Source organism: Balaenoptera borealis, assembly GCF_965194805.1.
Source record: "Balaenoptera borealis genome assembly, chromosome: 14".
Lineage (NCBI taxonomy): Eukaryota > Metazoa > Chordata > Mammalia > Artiodactyla > Balaenopteridae > Balaenoptera > Balaenoptera borealis.
In genome coordinates this window covers 42,766,557-42,785,125 of record NC_138875.1, presented here as the reverse complement: position 1 = coordinate 42,785,125, position 18,569 = coordinate 42,766,557, and the positions used below count along the sequence as shown (strand labels likewise).

General features: G+C 34.2%; 1 protein-coding gene across 10 annotated transcripts in view; it reads right to left on the bottom strand.

The window, feature by feature from the left end:
• Positions 1–1,591: 1,591 nt before the first annotated feature.
• The window catches only part of NOL4 (nucleolar protein 4), a 410,102-nt gene continuing 393,124 nt past the window's right edge, over positions 1,592–18,569 (bottom strand). For all 10 annotated transcript variants that reach the window (XM_082354304.1, XM_082354303.1, XM_082354305.1 and 7 more), the window contains one exon: positions 1,592–5,007. In XM_082354304.1, the coding sequence (XP_082210430.1) occupies positions 4,814–5,007 (194 nt within the window). In that variant the 3' untranslated portion in view covers positions 1,592–4,813. The remainder of the gene's footprint in view (positions 5,008–18,569) is intronic.

The window sequence follows — 18,569 nt, the reverse complement described above, 5'->3', positions numbered from 1 at the left end:
GCCTTAAACATATCTCAGAGAATTTCTTGGGCAGAAGCACTTTCTAAGAAATCAAAGTAAGAAAAGAGTTCAGAGGTATTTTTGTTTCATTTCCCTTGAAAGATTTAGCTGCACATTTACCATATGTATTTGTTTATTACATTTGATTTGAATGTGAGACATTAGAGAAAAATGTCATTAAAATAATTTCCAAAAAACTATACCCTTTATAAGAAGAAAAAGTACAGATACAGCAGCTGACAGTTACTTGTAAAATATTTGTGCTGCTGACTTAGGATCTTTACTACAGGTGAATGGATGAAATACAGTTGGGTACAGAGAGGCATTTAAAAAAAAAAAAAAAAAAAGAGAAATTAAGATAACTAGAGTAGGCAGACTAATGCCCCCCAGAGAGAGATGTCCACATCTTAATCGTCAGAACCTGTCAATATGTTTTGTTATATGTCAAATTAAGGAATTAAATTTATAGATGAAATTGTTTGCTAATCATATGACTTTAAAAGAGGTTGTCCTATTTTTTCCATATGGGCCCAGTGTACTCACAAGGGTCCTTAAAGGTGGAAGAGGGGGCAGAAAAGGAGGTCAGAGTTACAGAGAGATTTGAAGATGCTAAGCTCTGGCTTGGATGATGGAAGAAGGGACCCCAAGTCAAGGAATGCAGGCAGCTTTCAAGCTAGAGCAGGCCAGGAAATGGATTCTCCCCTTGAGCCACCAGAGAGGAACATATTCCTGCTGACACCTAGATTTTAGCCCAGTGAGACTTCCAACTTAGCAGACTGAAATAAATTTATAGTGTTTGTGGTAATTTGTTACAGCTGCAATAGAAAATTAATACAAGTACATTCATACAATATAATACTATAGTCATCAGAAATAATACTTAAGAAGAATACCTAATGATGTGGGAAGTATTCATGGTATATTGTTAGGACAGAAAAGCAGATGAAGAAACACCATATACAGTAAAATCAAACAGAAGAATGTTTATATACCTGTTTAGATAAGCTCTGAAAGATATACTATAAAATGTTATTCATGGTTCTCTATGGATGCTGGGATTATTTTTCCTTCTTTTCCTGTATTTCTCAAGTTTCTTTTGCAATCTGAAAACAAAACTAAATGTTGAAAATGATTGACCTTAAAACTGGAGATAGGTTAATCTACTAGTGGCATTTTTCTCTCCTTTCAAAATATTTTTAAGAAAGGAGATTTTAATTATATTTAAATGGCAAACTCCTGTAGGTTAGCTTGTGCTCAATCTTTACCAAATTTCTGCATCTCGAACACAATTTAAAAGATAAACAGTATGTTAATGTATTGTCTACCTGCTTTATTTTTGGAACTTTTTCTTTACAAACTAAACTTTTGAAACCTGGGCTGTACGAAATTAGAAAATATTTTTGACATAGAAAGATAAGTCTTTGAATGGTATTTGTGTTAATGGTACCAGGATTAATCAAAATAACCAAATAGCACCTGCAAATAGCACCTGCCTAAGACTGAAATCTCAGGTGAACAAACTTACCTTTATGGGTTCAGCTGGATAATCCCTTTTCTCTTTCCTTACCGGATTCACTACTGGCACCCATCATTGTTTTTTTTTAAAAAAAAGTCACTGCCTTTTCTTCCTGCTTTATGTATTTGATTTTCATTAGTGGTGGGTTTTATTGTAGCTCTTTATATTTGTAGAGAACATAACTTGAAATTAAACTTCTATAAGTGGGATAAAACTGTCAGTGTTTAGTCAGATCCTTTATTTGATGTCATGACTATTATTTAACTACACAAATAAAACTGCTAAACTTTAGCATAAACAGGCCTGGTTCCAAGTCAGTGCAGAATGTTAAGGATTTAGTACCTGGGAGGCAACAGATTGTAGCGACCAATAGGGGGTGCTCCAGCGCCAGGCCTACCTGGGTCAGATAATGGCTTCAAGTTCTCACAAGCTCGGTGCTCTTGGTGGCAAGTTACTTCATTTTCTTGAGCCTTCTTGTAAAATGTAAAGTGACTATCCCGATCTCCTAAAATAATCAGTAAACGGTGGCTATCGTTCCTGGAATGCCCTTTTTACCAAGTGCTGTTACTTTACACAATTTAAGAAAATTCAGTAACTGCTTGTGTTTGCATTCTCTGTGGTTACTTCAAGGAATGTTTTCTTATTAAGTGTGATAAAGTAATACATATGTGACAAGAAATGGCTGCTGTATGAAAAGCTGTCAGAAGTGACAGAAAATTCTATTTGATCTCCGTGTTTATGAGAGTTTTCTATCACCTCATTTGAATGAGAATATGAACCTGCACCCAATTTCTCCAGAATGCTTTATAAGGGGGATGTGATCTCTATTCTCTTGTGACAGAGAGTTAAAAAGGACCAGAGTGTTTTCAGGTACAAGTTACAAAGGAAAAGGAAAACAAAATGGTACTTCGTTTTGGCCTCTGAGCTCTCCCAGGGAAACGATGGGAATCCTGGTACCCTCATTCTTGTAGATAAATGTGCAAAAAGCAGAAGATGTGGGGGGAATTTAGTCCTTGGTGGTTGGATGTGGGAGTTGTAAGTGAAGATGAAAATGAAATGAAAACAAGAGCACCTTGCTGGAACTCCCTTTCTCTAATCCATTTGCTTTATTATTGCTATTAAGGATTTTTTTTATGTATAGGCTCAACTCAAACCGGGGTGTTACTTTGTGAAATAGTAACCATGCCAAAGCCTCAAATACTCTTACAACAAAACCCAAAACATAAACAGGCACTTAAAACAGGTATGTTTCTCCCAAAATGTTAAATTAGGAGTGACTAAAAGAGCCAGATTACTCATGAAAAATGGGGACTAAAAGATAAATTCTTAAATCAGAGTTAAACAATCAGATGAAATACCCATGGTTTGCTAATCTGCTCTACCCCTTCTTGGAAAATTATTTATTAGACTGAATGTGGAAGCTCTGGGGGACCTTGGGATGTTCTTGAAATATGTTTGAACTGTCAATTTTGTGCTAGATGTGTAGGTATAAAATAACATTTCATATCATTCAGAAAGTTTATAAGGTTTCACAATCAGTGTTTTAACACAGAAATCTGTTTATTAAACCCAACAAAACAGAGAAAATTATACCAGCCCTCAGTTTTTGAATTTTCATTTAAATAAGCAAACTCTAAATCCACACCTTAAAAGATGTTTGTGCATCTATGTATTTCCAAAATACTCATATTTCAATAAGATTTTCACATTATATTCACCAACAGTATCACAAAAGTTCTTTTTTGTTTTTTTGTTTTTTGTTTACGTAACTGTAAGGAACAATAATTCTAGAAACACTAGAAGAAAAGAGCATAGCAATGTCCACAGTTACAAGAAAAAGTGCACATTACTTGGTCACAATCACAGTCATTACTTGAAAAACTATATGTAACAAGTAGTTAAGAAATATCACTGATGTCTTCAACTTATTATCAAAACCAAATGACATAAATTTTACATGAAATAAGGCAAATTCAGGAATGCACAAAGAACCTGTAATCCAACCGAAGCCAAACAACAGAAAAAAATCGTACAAGAAGCGTAAACTGATGTACTCCTCCCTAAATATTTAAAAAATAGGCTTGCCTCAGTGCACAAAGAAAACACCATTCATGTGTATTCAACACTATAAAATAAGGAAGAAGGGCAAAATATGGGGAAGAGGAGGGGACAGTTCATTGTAGATTGCAGCTGCATCCACTGAGAGTTCTTTACATCATTTTTACCTACAACTGTAAATTATACAAATCATATCAGGAGAGGTAATGGTCTTTTGGGGAACTATTTCTGAAAGAGAGAAAAGAAAACTACACACAAGAGTGCAAATTTTCAGATTGTCACTTGCAACCTCTTTAACATTCAGTCATCGACATCCAATGGCTGCTAGAGGGATGCCCATAAGACAGCAGCGGCAATCTGGGGAGAGCAGCTGTAGGAAACCAAGGTGTCATTTTTTTTTTTTCAATGATATGTCTTTTTCAATATTAAAAAATTCTGTGCTGAAAACCGCTATGGTAAAGCTGCAATGGTGAGTGGAATGCTTGAGACCAGCATGAGTGCAGAAACGCAGGCTTCTCTTGGAAGTAGTTCCTGATGCGACAATTTAAAGAACGTAGGCAAGGGTATTTTTTTTTTTTCCCCAGCATCAAGTGTTATTTCTGTAGAAAGAATTTGGAAAGAGGAGAAGGCAAAGGGAGGTGGAAAAGGTACTTACAGTAGTTTCTCAAAACAGTTTTCTTTTTAGGACCTATGAAAAAGTTACCAAAGTAAAAATGACAATTCTGAATGAAAAACAAGTTTTCTTTTTATAAAAATTACATATTTTTTTTTAAAATACAAGATCCTTTTCATTGTTATATCCTGTAGCAATGAGAAATTTTGGCTTTTTTTTTTTTTTTTTTTTGCCAGATACTGCAGCTTTCAGTCCAGTAAGTCAGTAGCAAATTCCACTAATATTTCAGTTGGATCTTGAACTACTTTTTATACCACAAACTTCTTCTGTTTTATCCTTGAATTAGGAATATACAGCCTTTTTTTTTTTGCCCCAGGTATTTATGCTGGCACACTGAAACAAAAAACAGTAGGCTGGACACATTAAAGTATCTCAAGTACTTCAGAGGCCAGAGTTCCTTTGAAGCACCTAAACACATCACTTTATGGATCAAGGACAATGTGGCATAATGGAAATATTTCTCTTAAGACTGTGCAGTAAGACCAGACGCATCTCTGCTGGGAAATCAAAACGTCATTAGTGGAAACTGCAAATTTAAACCTCAGTGAAGAGGATCGTCGCTGGACTCAGTTCTGTTGTAAAATAAGATTTTCCAGTTCATCTGCGGAACGCAATAAAAATGCAGCGGATTCCCGATATCCTGCAACCAGCTGTCTCACTGCATTGATTTCAGTTGGACTCAGCTGGGGTCTGGAGCTCGAACTGCTGGAGGATCCTGAGCTGGTCGCCAACTGCCTCTTCATGCTGAGATCAGTGGGTCCTAGAAAAAATCAGCACAAATTAGACATGGACAATTTTTCTTCTAGTATCTTGAACATGAGCACTAAATAAATTAGTGTTGATTTAATTCACCTATTCTGTCGTGAGACGCTACTGATACCCTTAATCAAATACATCTGCTCTCAGAAAGATGGAAGAGCAATACGATGGGAAAAGAGTGGCTGGATTTTCTTAGACTCCTGGTCCAGCCTCTGGTGGTCACTTCGGATTGTAGAAAGACAGTGAAGAAATTCTCTTAACATGTGCTTTTTGGAAAATTCAATGTTAAGTCCACCTTCCACAAGTAGAAGCTTCTCTGGAGTAGTAGAAAATGATGGGAATCACATTTTTTATTTGCTACATTTGATAACAAATAATTTGGACCCCACCAATTCAGAAATGAAAAAAGCCTACATGGTGAGGCTAATGACCCTAGATTACAAACTTTTCAATTTAGAACAGAGGAAACTGAGGACTGCAGGAGTTCAATGACACGTTTAGAGGTCAATAACTTTTAAATGGCACAATAGGGACGTGAATTGCATATTATTTTTCATTTCAGGCCACTGCTTTTTCCACCAGGTTGATTAGTATTTAAAAATGTGAATATATTAGACTGAAGTTTGCTTTCAAAGTGTATTGTAAGTATATGATTAGCACAAACAATACCACAAAGAAACTAGACTTGGAATACTGCTTTAGGTATTGTTAAATACCTATTTACCATATTTATTTGCACAAAACACTCATGTGTCGACTCTTTTTCCTCACATATATTTAACTAAATCATATAGGTCTGCTTTTTGATGACATTTTTGTAAATTTTTACTGAAAAATAATTTATTAAGTGATTTAAAACTCGTCAAGCATTTGTGTTAAGATTCTTTATATGATTACTCTTAGATTATTATATTAGGTATTTTTTATAGACCTAAGCATTCATTTTTATAGTTCTTACCTTTTGTTAAGCAATTGCTATAATTATTAAATTTGCAGTAATAAATTTAAAATCCTTGAAAAAATATTACTAAGCACATAACTAAAGGCATGCTCCAAAACTGTAGTGATTCTATAACTTGAAAGTATTCTAACAGATTTTTTCCTAAACATGTTATAATTTTTCAGATAGTAGTATTCATTTCATGAACTAAAATGAAGGTTGTTATTTTATCCTTCTAGTTCTTCTTGAGGCATAATGGAGACAGGTCAAGATCCATCCTCTTCCACCCTCTCTCCCAAAGGGAGAGAAGGACTTCTGTCAGCTAAGAGGCAGATGTCCCATAAGAGGGAAGTAACTTCACTTGGATTTAATTAGGACAGAGACAGGAGTAGGACTCAAGAACTCTGACATCTGAGAGAAACTTATCTCCACTTCTGCCATGGCCTTTTCAAAGCTTTGATTTTCTAGCAGGAGTTGGCTGCCATTTGTTCTCCTGTTCACAAAATCATGACACAGATATAACAAGCCGAAAGGGAGAGACGCAGGGATGTTACACTTGCAAATAGGAATACCGAACAAGCAAATCATTAACAGCAACTGTTTGGGAAATTCTGAGTGGGAAATTCTGAGTGGATTAAGAAACCATCATGACGTAATAGGAGTTTGGGTCTCTGAATGAACCAACTTTAAATTTTACTTCTTTCCTTTACATTCAAGAATCCTAGTACAAATCTTATTTATCTATATATTTATTTATTTGAAGTATAGGTGATCTACAATGTTGTGTTAACTTCTGCTGTACAGCAAAGTGATTCATATATATATATATGTATATATATATATTCTTTTTCATATTCTCTTCCATTATGGTTTATCACAGGATATTGAATACAGTTCTCTGTTCTATACAATAGGACCTTGTCGTTTATCTATTCTATATATAATAGTTTGCATCTGCTAATCTCAAACTTCCAATCCATCCCTCCCCCACCTCCCTCCCCCACCTTCCTCCCCCATTGGCAACCACAAATCTGTTCTCTACCTAGTACAAATCTTTATGAAAGAAAATTGAAAGAATTTTCCTCTCATTTATGTAGATACCTAGTGTCTGGTTGGCTGCTTGTCATTATTTCATAAGAAGGTGTAACATTTTGTGATGGTTTTGCTGTCCTGCCAAGTTGCTGACTGGCATCTTGAACTGGAATTGAGAAAGGGTGGGGTGAGGGCTCCGGTTCTTTTTGGGGTGAGAGAGGTTGTGATTTTATTCTAATATTGCAGTTTATGGATTATTCTCCACCTCTGGCTCAAAGGTCTACACCTCCAAACTGAGACATGGCTTTCACTTTCTTTCAGATTTTTATTAACATAGGCAAACTCTAGATAGCTCAGTAACTGAGAAGCCATTCACAGCTCTGCTACTTTTTGTTCTGGAAGAAAGTTAACTTCATTACCTTGGTTTCTTTTAGATCTACAGGATCAGGATTGAGAATATAAATCAAAAGTACAAGAAATTCTTTTTGCTGAATGTTGATTATTCAGATCATCAAAGTTATGAGGTTGGATAGGGAAGCAAAAAAAAAATTAAAATATTCACAAATGAATAAATTATTTAACTAGTGACTGCTCAAACAGTCCTTCCCTGTTTGTCACCAGTTTTCATTTCTGCCTCATTGAGTCAATGTCATACTTGACTGGTTTGGCTTAACTCAAACAATATAATGTAATTAAAATGCATGTCAACTATAAAGCAAAGTTTCAAATTTTATGAAGATGCAGAATTTAAAGAAGTCGAGAAAAGTATTCTTGCAGACCTGATCAAATCACAGACAAGGCCACTGAAAAGTATGGTTCTGGAAGAGCAGGACCAGTTAATAAGAAAACGAGCAAGGAAAATGACCCACTAGATGCTTCAAGAGAAAATGATTTGAATATCTAGTATTAAGGCACATATTCAGGAAAATTGACAGGCCAATTTTATATAAGTACAGCTGACCCTTGAACACGTGAGGGTTAGAGGCGTCCACCCTCTGCCATGGTTGAAAATCTCTGTGTAACCTTGAGTCTGCCCTCTGTATCTCTGGTTCCTCCACCTGTGTGGATGGAACCACTATTTGCAGTCAACTGCAAATAGTGTAGGACTGTAGTATTTGCTATTGAAAAAAAAAATCTGTGTAAGAGGATCCACATAGTTCAAACCCACATTGTTCAACGGTCAACTGTACTTACTTTTAACCCAAATGATGCAGACCTTTTTAATGTTCATTCTGAAAAGCTGAATAAGAAATAAAAGACATTTCGTGCCAACATACAATGTTGTTAGAAAAATTAAGACCCACTAAAATCAACCCTTGATTTATTTTTTAAGGTTTGGGGGGACATTTAAATTATAAGCAAATTCTAATGAAATGAAAATATAGATCCATAATTCTTTATTTTTTAAATTAAATATCAATTGAATACTTTCCCCCTATTTATGGTGCATTTTTGGCCCGTTTTAATTAGATTTACCTTTGTGGTCCTATTTTGGTGTCAATTAACCACAGATAATAGAAACCCCTGGACAAAGTTTTGTTGTGTTTTTTAAAAACTTTGATAACCATTTTTATTATATATACTGAGGAAGAATGCAAGACCCATGACGGCAGGCACCCTTTGTGTCTTACCACATTGTTCTAGGTAGCTGTGGTGGTGCATGGCATAAAATAAGGCTCAATAAGTATTTGTGTAACAAATGAATGAGAAATGCCAGGTACTTTCTACGGCTAACACTCAAGAAACGGAGAATGAGTGATGTCATTGATAATACCCAATTATGGTAAATGAAAACTAGTTAGACATAGAAAATAGTAGATTTAGTGTAACTTATTCAAGTAAAGTTACCTCTAATATATGGGAATATTAGTATTGCTATGAAAGTTATCATCTGAAGTTGTGGAAAAATAAGTAGAATTGCTTATAACAGTACTTTCCATGTGAATTGTTGCTGAAAAAGAGAATAATAGTTATTGTCTATTGCCTAAATAATATTTTCCCACTAAATGTTACAATGAGTATCGAGTTGGACATAAAAACGTCCTACCTGCATGCAACCTTCTCCTACTTCCCTTCCTTTACCTACAACCTCTACTCCCAAGTCATGCACTCTGAAATGACTGGATAACTGGCAATTCATTTAACAATTTTAAATAAGTGAGTGATATTTTCAGATTCATGCTTTTAAGCATGATGGGCCAGATAGTAAATATTTTAATCATTACAGGTCAAGAGGCATTTAGGTACTCATAGTTAAAAAGTTTTGTGAGAATTTACTTTTTTTTAATTGAGATATAATCGACATATAACATTATATTATTTCAGGTGTACAATCTAATGATTCAGTATTTGTATATAATGCTAAATGATCACCACAATAAGTCTAGTTAACATCCATCATCACACATTGCTATAAACTTTTTTTTCTTCTGATGAGAACTTTTAAGATCTACTCTCTTAGCAACTTTCAAATATATCAATACAACACAGTGTTGGTAACTGTCATCACCATGCTGTACATGACATCCTCATGACTAAGTTATAACTGGAAGTTTGTCCCTTTTGATGATCTTCACCCATTTCACTCACCCGCCCAGCCACCAATATGTTCTCTATATCCATGAGTTTGTTTTCATGGTTTTTTTTTTTTTTTCCTCCCAAAAAAATTCATCTGAATTGAGATCAAACAGTATTTGTCTTTCTCTGAGTTATTTCACTTAGCATAATGCCCTTAAGGTCCATTCATGTTGTCACAAATGGCAAGATTTCCTTTTCTTTTTATGGCTAAATCAAATTCCATTGAGTGTGTGTGTGTATTTATAATTTTATATATATAATTATATATATATTATAAAATTATATGTATAATTATATATGTAATTATGGTTATATAATATATAATTTATGTATCCATAATTATATATATAATTTTATATATATATAAAATTACATTTTCTTAATCCACCCATCTATCAATGGGCAATTGCTTCCATGTCTTGGCTATTGTAAATAATGCTGTGATGAACATGGGGCTGCAGCTATCTTTTCAGGTTAGTGTTTTCATTTCCTTTGGATAAATACCCAGAAGTGGAATTGTTGGATCATATGGTAGGGGGGTATTCAAACGTGTCTGATTTAGGATAAAATATAAACACATCCTATTAGAAATTTCTTGTAGATTTTACTGTTATGCCTTCAAATAAAGACTTTTGTTAAAGACCAAAAAAAAAATCTGGTCTTATGCCATATGTAAATGACTTGTTTGGTTTAGGGTTGCAGTAGAAAGGCCTTACAATTTAGGGAGGTGAGAGAGAAATAGCCAAAGTCCCTTGGATCCCAATGTGGCCCTTCCCAGAGCTCCTGCTCAGTGCTCTGGGAAGACGGTGAGGGAGGCTTTATATATATATAATATACACACATATATGTATATAGGTATATAAAATTTTTTAATTTTGTTGAGGTATAGTTGATTGACAATGTTGTGTTAATCTCTTCTGTAATGCAAAGTGACTCAGTTTATATATATATATATATATATATATATATATATATATATATATATATATTCTTTTCCATCATAGTTTGTCACAGAATATTGAATATAGTTCCCTGTCCTATACAGTAGGACCTTGTTTTTTATCCATCCTATATATAATAGTTTGCCTCTGCTAATCCCAAGCTCCCATTTCTTCCCTCCCTTATTCCCCCCTTCCCCTTGGCAAACACTAGTCTGTTTTTGTTTCATAGATATGTTGATTTGTATCGTATTTTAGATTCCACATACAAATGATATATGGTATTTGTCTTTCTTTTTCTGACTTCACTCAGTATGATAATCTCTAGGTCCATCCATGTCGCTGCAAATGGCATTATTTCATTATTTTTGGCTAATATTCCATTGTATAACTATATATACCACATCTTCTTTATCCATTCATTTGTAGATGGACATTTAGGTTGTTTGGCAATTGTAAATAGTGCTTCTATGAACACTGGGGGGTGCATGTATATTTTTGAGTTAGAATTTTCTCCAGATATATGCCCAGGAGTGGGACTGCTAGGTCATATGGTAACTCTATATTTAGTTTTTTAAGGAAACTCCATACTGTTCTCCATAGTGGCTGTACCATTTACATTCCCACCAACAGCGTAGGAGGGTTCCTTTTTCTCCACACCCTCTCCAGCATTTGGTTATTTGTAGACTTTTTAATGATGGCCATTCTGACTAGTATGAGGTGGTATCTCACTGTAGTTTTGATTTGCATTTCTCTAATAATTAGCAATGTGAGCATCTTTTCATGTGCCTATCGGCCCTCTGTATGTCTTCTTTGGAGAAATGTCTACTTAGGTCTTCTGCCCATTTTTCGATTGGGTTGTTTGTTTTTTTGTTGTTGAGTTGTATGAGCTGTTTGTATATTTTGGAAATTAAGCCCTTTTCAGTCATATCATTTGCAAATATTTTCTCCCATTCCATAGGTTGTCTCTTCATTTTGTTTATGGTTTCCTTTCTGTGCAAAAGCTTGTAAGTTTGATTAGGTCCCATTTGTTTATTTTTGTTCTTATTTCTCTTACCTTGGGAGACTGACCTAAGAAAACATTGGTACAATTTATGTAAGAGAATGTTTTGCCTATGATCTCTTCTAGGAGTTTTATAGTGTCATATCTTATGTTTAAGTCTTTAAGCGATTTTGAGTTTATTTTTGTGCATGGTGTGATGGTGTGTTCTAACTTCACTGATTTACATGCAGCTGTCCAACTTTCCCAGCACCACTTGCTGAAGAGATTGTCTTTTTCCCATTTTATATTCTTGCTTCCTTTGTCATGGATTAATTGACCATAGGTGTGAGGGTTTTTTCTGGGCTCTTTATTCTGTTCCATTGATCTGTATATCTGTTTTTGTGCCAATACCATAGTGTTTTGATTACTGTAGCTTTGTAGTATTGTCTGAAGCCTGGGAGGGTTATGCCTCCTGCTTTGTTCTTTTTCCTCAGGATTGCTGTGGCAATTCTGGGTCTTTTATGGTTCCATATAAATTTTAGGATTATTTGTTCTAGTTCTGTGAAAAATGTCATGGGTAATTTGATTAGGATCACATTAAATCTGTAGATTGCTTTGGGTAGTATTGCCCTTTTAACAATATTAATTCTTCCAATCCAGGAGCACGGAATATCTTTCCATTTCTTTGAATCATCTTTAATTTCCTTTATTTTGTAGTTCTAAGCATATAAGTCTTTCACCTCCTTAATGAGGTTTATTCCTAAGTATTTTCTTTTTTTTTTATGTGACTTTAAAAGGGATTGTTTGATTACATTCCCTTTCTGATATTTCATTGTCAGTGTAAAGATATTGTAAATTTTTGTAAAATGGATAGTGGGTGGGAACCTGCTGTATAGCGCAGGGAGCTCAGCTCGGTGCTCTGTGATGACCTAGATGGGTGGGATGGCGGTGGGGTGGGAGGGAGGTCCAAGAGGGAGGGGATATATTATACATATAGCTGATTTACTTTGTCATACAACAGAAACTAACACAACATTGTAAAGCAACTATACCCCAATTAAAAAAATATATATATGTATGTGTATGTATGTGTATATATATATATATATATATATATATATAATGTTTAATGGGGACCTTGTTTAATGAAGAACAAAGTTGGTAGTACAGGTGAGAACTGTGGGGGCTCAGAAGAAGGGGGGCAGAGAGGACTGCAATGGTGGGAGGGTGAGCAGGACACTGCCTCCCAGCACCTGCCTCCTTGCTAGAAAGTCACACTGTTCCTTCTTGGAACCTCTCTGCAGTCTGGTGGGAGAGCAGAGCAGGATAACTTGCCCCACTTTATAATTGGAAGAACTGAGTTACAGATAGGTTCACTGGATTGCCCAAAGCCACACAGGGTTACTGGTTTTTCTTCCTGTACCACTGTGGCCTAGCTCAGGAGAAATATTAGTAGTTGGATAGGGGAAGACAAATGCGCCCTTTAGGAATAGCAAACAAAGATGTGGAGACAAGCAGGAGTGAGCTGCATAGAGTGCTGGCTGGAGCCAAGTGGGGATACAGTTCAGGGGTACTTTTCTTTAAAGCCAGAATTTATTTCTATTTAAAACTATCCAAGAGACTTTTAAAAGGCCCAATGTCCCAAAGATGTCTGGGTTTAATACAAGATTATACTGAAGTGCTGTCTCTTGGTTCCTCCTTTGCTAAAGCTTCAATTTGATCCTGGTTAATCGCATGCACTGATAATTCTTCTAGTTGGGTAGTGGTGATTTCCTCAGACTCCTGGCATCTTTCATAAGTGGCCATCAGTCTATGAACCAAACAAAAACAATACCAGAAACACTGGTGAAATGCTTGCAGTTTCTACTTAACATACTTCTTGCATTATTCTTTGAAACCAGGTCCTCTAATTATCAGCTTGGGCAGCTGAGATCATGATGAGTCTTATGTGGTATTGGGGTAATGCTGGCCTCATAAAAATGAGTTTGGAAGTGTTCCCATCTCTTCTGTTTTTTGGAAGAGTTTGAGAAGGATTGGTATTAGTTCTTCATTAACTGTTTGATAGAATTCATCAGTGAAAATGTCTGCTCCTAGACTTTTGTTTCATTGGAAGATTTTTGATTACTGATGTGATTGCCTTACCAGTAATTGGTCTACTCAGATTTTCTAGGTCTTGATGATTCAGTCTTAGTAGGTTGTGTTTATAGAAGTTTATCCATTTGTTCTCAGTTGTCCTATTTGTTGGCATGTAATTGCTCATAGTATGTTATCATCCTTTGTAGTTCTGTGATATCCTCTTTCATTTCTGACTTCATGTATTTGGGTCCACTCTTTTTTCTTAATGAGTCTAGCTAAAAGTTTGCCAGTTTTATCATTCCAAAAGAATAGCTCTTATTTTCATCTTTCTGTTTTCTTTTTCATCTCTTTTTCACTTATTTCCACTCTGATCTTTGTTATTTCCTTCCTTCTGCTAACTTTGAGCTTAGTATGTTCTTTTTCTAGTTCCTTGAGGTGTAAAGTAGAGTTGTTTATTTGAGATCTTTCTTGTTTCTTGATGTAAGCATATACCACTATGGACTTCCCTATTAGAATTGCTTTTGCTGTATCCCATAAGCTTTGGTATGTTGTATTTTCATTTTCACCTGTCTAGAGGGTATTTTCTGATATCCCTTTTGATTTACTCTTTGACCCATTGGTTGTTAAGTAGCATGCGGCTTAATCTCCACATATTTGTCAATTTTCTAGTGTTTTTCTTGTAATTGATTTCTAGTTTCATAACACTGTGGTCAAAAAAGATCCTTGATATGATTTCAATCTTAAATTTATGAAGACTTATTTTGTGGCCTAATATATGATCTACTCTAAAGAATGTTCCATGTGCACTTGAGGTGGAATATTCCATATATATCCATTAAGTCAATGATCTAACATGTCATTTAAGGCTGATGTTTCCTTACTGATTTTGTCTGGATGATTTATCCATTGATGTAAGTGGGATATTAAAGTCTCCTACTATTATTGTACTGCTATCTATTTCTCCCTTTAGGTATGTTAATACTTGCTTTATATATTTAGGTGTTCTTACGTTGGGTGCATACATATTTACAAATGTTATATCATCTTGTTGTACTGACTCCTTTATCATTATGTAAAGACCTTCTTTGTCTCTTATTACAGTCTTTGTCTTAAAGTCTATTTTGTCTGATGTAATTATAAATATCCCAGCTTTATTTGGTTTCCATTTGCATGGAGTATCTTTTTCAGTTCCTTCACTTTCAGTCTGTGTGTGTCCTTACATCTGAAGTGAGTCTCTTGTAGGAAATATCTAGATGGGTCTTGTTTTTTTAATCCATTCAGCCACTCTATGTCATTTGATAAGAGAATTTAGTCCATTTGTATTTGAAGGAATTATTGATAGGTATGTACTTATGGCCATTTGTTAATTGTTTTTTGGATGTTTGTTTTATAATTCCCCTGTCCTTTCTTCTTCTCTTTCTCTCTCTCTTCATTTGTGATTTGATGATTTTCTGTAATAGTATGCTTAGATACCAAAACCAGACAAAGACACTACAAGCAAAGAAAATTACAGGCCAATATTCCTGATGAACTTAGATGAAAATATCCTCAACAAAATATTAGCAAGCTGAAGTCAATGATACATTAAGAGGATAACACATTATGATCAAGTATGAGTTACTCTAGCAATGCAAAGATGTTTCAACATCTGCAAATCAATCAATATTTAACAAAATAAAGGCTAAAAATCATATGGACATATTAATAGATGAAGAAAAAGCATTTGACAAAATTCAACATCGATTTATGAAAAAAACTCTCTTGGGTATGGAGGGACTGTGCCTCAACATAATAAAGGCCTTATATGACAAGCCCCAACTAACATCAAAGGTGAAAAGCTGAAAACTTTTCCTTTTTTCAGTAATAAGACAAGGATGCATACTCTCACCACTTTTATTCAACATGGTATTGGAGTTCCTAACCAGAGCAATTAGGCAAGAAAAAGAAATAAAATCATTCAAGTTGGAAAGGAAAAATTAACTGTCACTATATGAAGATGACATATTATGTATAGAAAATTCTAAAGACTCACCAAAACCTGTTAGAACTAAAATACAAATTCACTAAAGTTGCAGGATAAAAAATGAATATACAAAAATCTATTGTGTTTCTATATACTAATAATGAACTATGAGAAAGAGAAATCAAGAAAGCAACCACATTTACAATTGTAGCAAAGAGAATAAAATATATTTTGTAGTACAGGTCTACTATTGAGTATTAGTGTTCCTTGTCATCAAAATCAATTGTAAGTGTTCTTTGGTTAATTTGGATCTGTACAGAGATTTTTCTCCGTTTCACCTATGAAAATGCCTTAGTGGAAGATAGATTTTTCCAAATACTAATATCAGTCCACAAGAATACGATTTTAATTGAGCATATTCATCACTTGGAAATAATTTATAGTATTCTCTTAGATTCTTCTCTCGATACGTGCCTTTTAGCATGTCAATGCATGCAGATTAATTACTTCCAATTGAAGGTGAAGCTGGAAGCTCTTCAATTGAACAAGGAAAAGGATTTTGAAATATGGCAAGTTACTTTGTACTTGCATCAAGGTCCATAAAAATATTGCTGAGCCTGTAGTATGTGTTCAGTAAATATATCTGCTACAAAATTGTGTGGGGATGGAATTTTAATTTCTTTTAAAAAATTCTGACAGTATGGCATGTTTATCAAGCAGCTAACTATTAATTGTGATTCAAACAATATTGGTAATCAGCAAAATGGCTTTACCACAGCATAAGCTTCACATATAAGCACTGTTTTGCCTTGTATTTAGATAGAATTCATCAAGAAACAAACATTGTCAATTCTGTGGCAAATGCTAATTTCTAAAGACATTTAATAATAAAGCTTGAGGACAGTTCTTCTTGCTCAGAAAAATTTCAATCTTAGCCCTGAGCTGAAAAAAAAAAATGCAATAAAACTTTACCACTAACCTATCAAACTGTTGTGTGGTGGAGAAATTAGGATATTCAGATTCTGTTTCTGACAAAATTTCACAGAACTGATAACACTTAAATAGATAAGGACCAATGAAGTTTAAAGCTTATATTACTGCTTCAATAACACTTGATTCAAACGTTTTCCACATCGTATCTGCTGATGAATAGTTCAAGGAATAACCAACCATATGCCTTATGTAAAAGGAAATTTTGTAATTTTATACAAATAAGCCTCTTTTTGCTTCATACATCTTAGAAGATGCCACTTCAGGTTGTACTGAATTAGTTTTTTTCTTAATTTTGAAAACACACTTAGCTAAAGTTGCTCTACTCATACTATTCATAGATGCTAATTCTTCTGTCACTTCAAACTTATCATTGATTCCTCAAATAAACAACAGAACAGTAGCAGAAATATCTCAAATTATTAAAAGACAGGGGAAACAACTTAAAATCAGTTCCCTTGTTTTTAATTGACTATTGATATTGCCAATATCTCAATTTCTTCAACCCCCAAAGCACTGTTTTTGTTATACTACTAATAGTCAAAGAAGTTTATTTTCTCTGGACATATTTCTTCAGCTGCTACAGTCCAACACAACTTAATAAATTCACCATCAGTAAGTGAAGTGATTTTTCTGGTTTGCCTAATATATGAGCCACTTGGAAACTTACTTTGATTGCAGGTTCATTTTCATTTTACATTTTGATCAGGTGTTTAAGAGGTACTTTATTGATAGTATTTTTGTACTTTACTGCCAAATGGTGAAAAAAATAGGCATTATTCTTCAGCATCTTGGCTAAATTAGCTAATGTATCTAAAGCATCAAGCATAGGGCCTGGGTTATAGCAGACATACACAACTAGACTCAACGTGCTAATGAGTTACATTTATATTCACAAGTGATTGCAATATAATTTGCTTTTCTAATGCTATTCTTGATGATAGGATTACAGTAGCATCCTGTCCTTGGGTGTTTTCCATTTCTTTTTCTTTCCTCTCTTTTAGATCTGTTTGTCTAAACGAAGACTTTCTAGTCCTTGAAGTTCTGGTAAAACTCATTTGTAAAACCATGTGGATATGATTTTTTTAATAATGGGTAGATTTTTATAATACTGATTCAGTTTAATCAACTGGAATATCTATTCCTTTTTGAGTCAATATTGGTCAATTATATTTTTGTAAAAGAGTCTTATATCTCTAAATTATCAAGTATACTTGCATAAAGTTATAAATATTTTATTATAATTTTAAAATCTTTTTTCATTATTTTTTATGCTTTCTTTCTCTTAGTTCATCTTGCCAGATATTTTTAAAGTCCTTTCAAAGATTCTGCTTTTGATTATGTTGATCTTCTCTATTGTGTCTTTATTTTCTATTTAATTTTTCCATTTATTTTCTTCTATATGCCACATTTTCTCTGATCTGTTTCTAACTTCTTGAGTTAAATGAGTGCCTCATTAATTTTCTATTTTTTTGTAATGTGCGTGTCAAAATACCACCTAATTCCGTCATTCAAACTTAATGTATAGTGTTTTCATCCTCATTAATTATAAATATTCCTGAACAAAATGCTACCAGTATATTAATAATTCTTTGGTTGTCACCACTTGTTTAGATGGTCAATATGCCTGAGAGAATGTGTATTATCAGATAGCTGGGGCAGGCTTTAGATATAGCCAGATTAAATTTTAATTACTTTTTCAAATCCAAAGGATTTTTCTTTTCTATCCATCAGTTTCTGAGAGAAGTGCATTAAAGGTCTAAGACTATGATTGAGCATATGTCAGTTTCTTATTGTAATTTTGCTATTCTTTTATTTTTTAATTTTGAGGTTATGATATTGGGGTTCATAGTTTCTAGACAGTTGTGACTTTCTGATGAAACGTTCCCTTCATCATTAGGTTGTAAATTGTATATGTTCCAAAGCCTTTGTCTTAAAGCCAGATTTTGACTTATTAATGTATACACACACACATACACAAACTCATATATATTATAAAAATTTCCTTTAAATACTTCTCCAAGAGAGACCTTCAAGACGGCGGAAGAGTAGGACGTGGAGATCA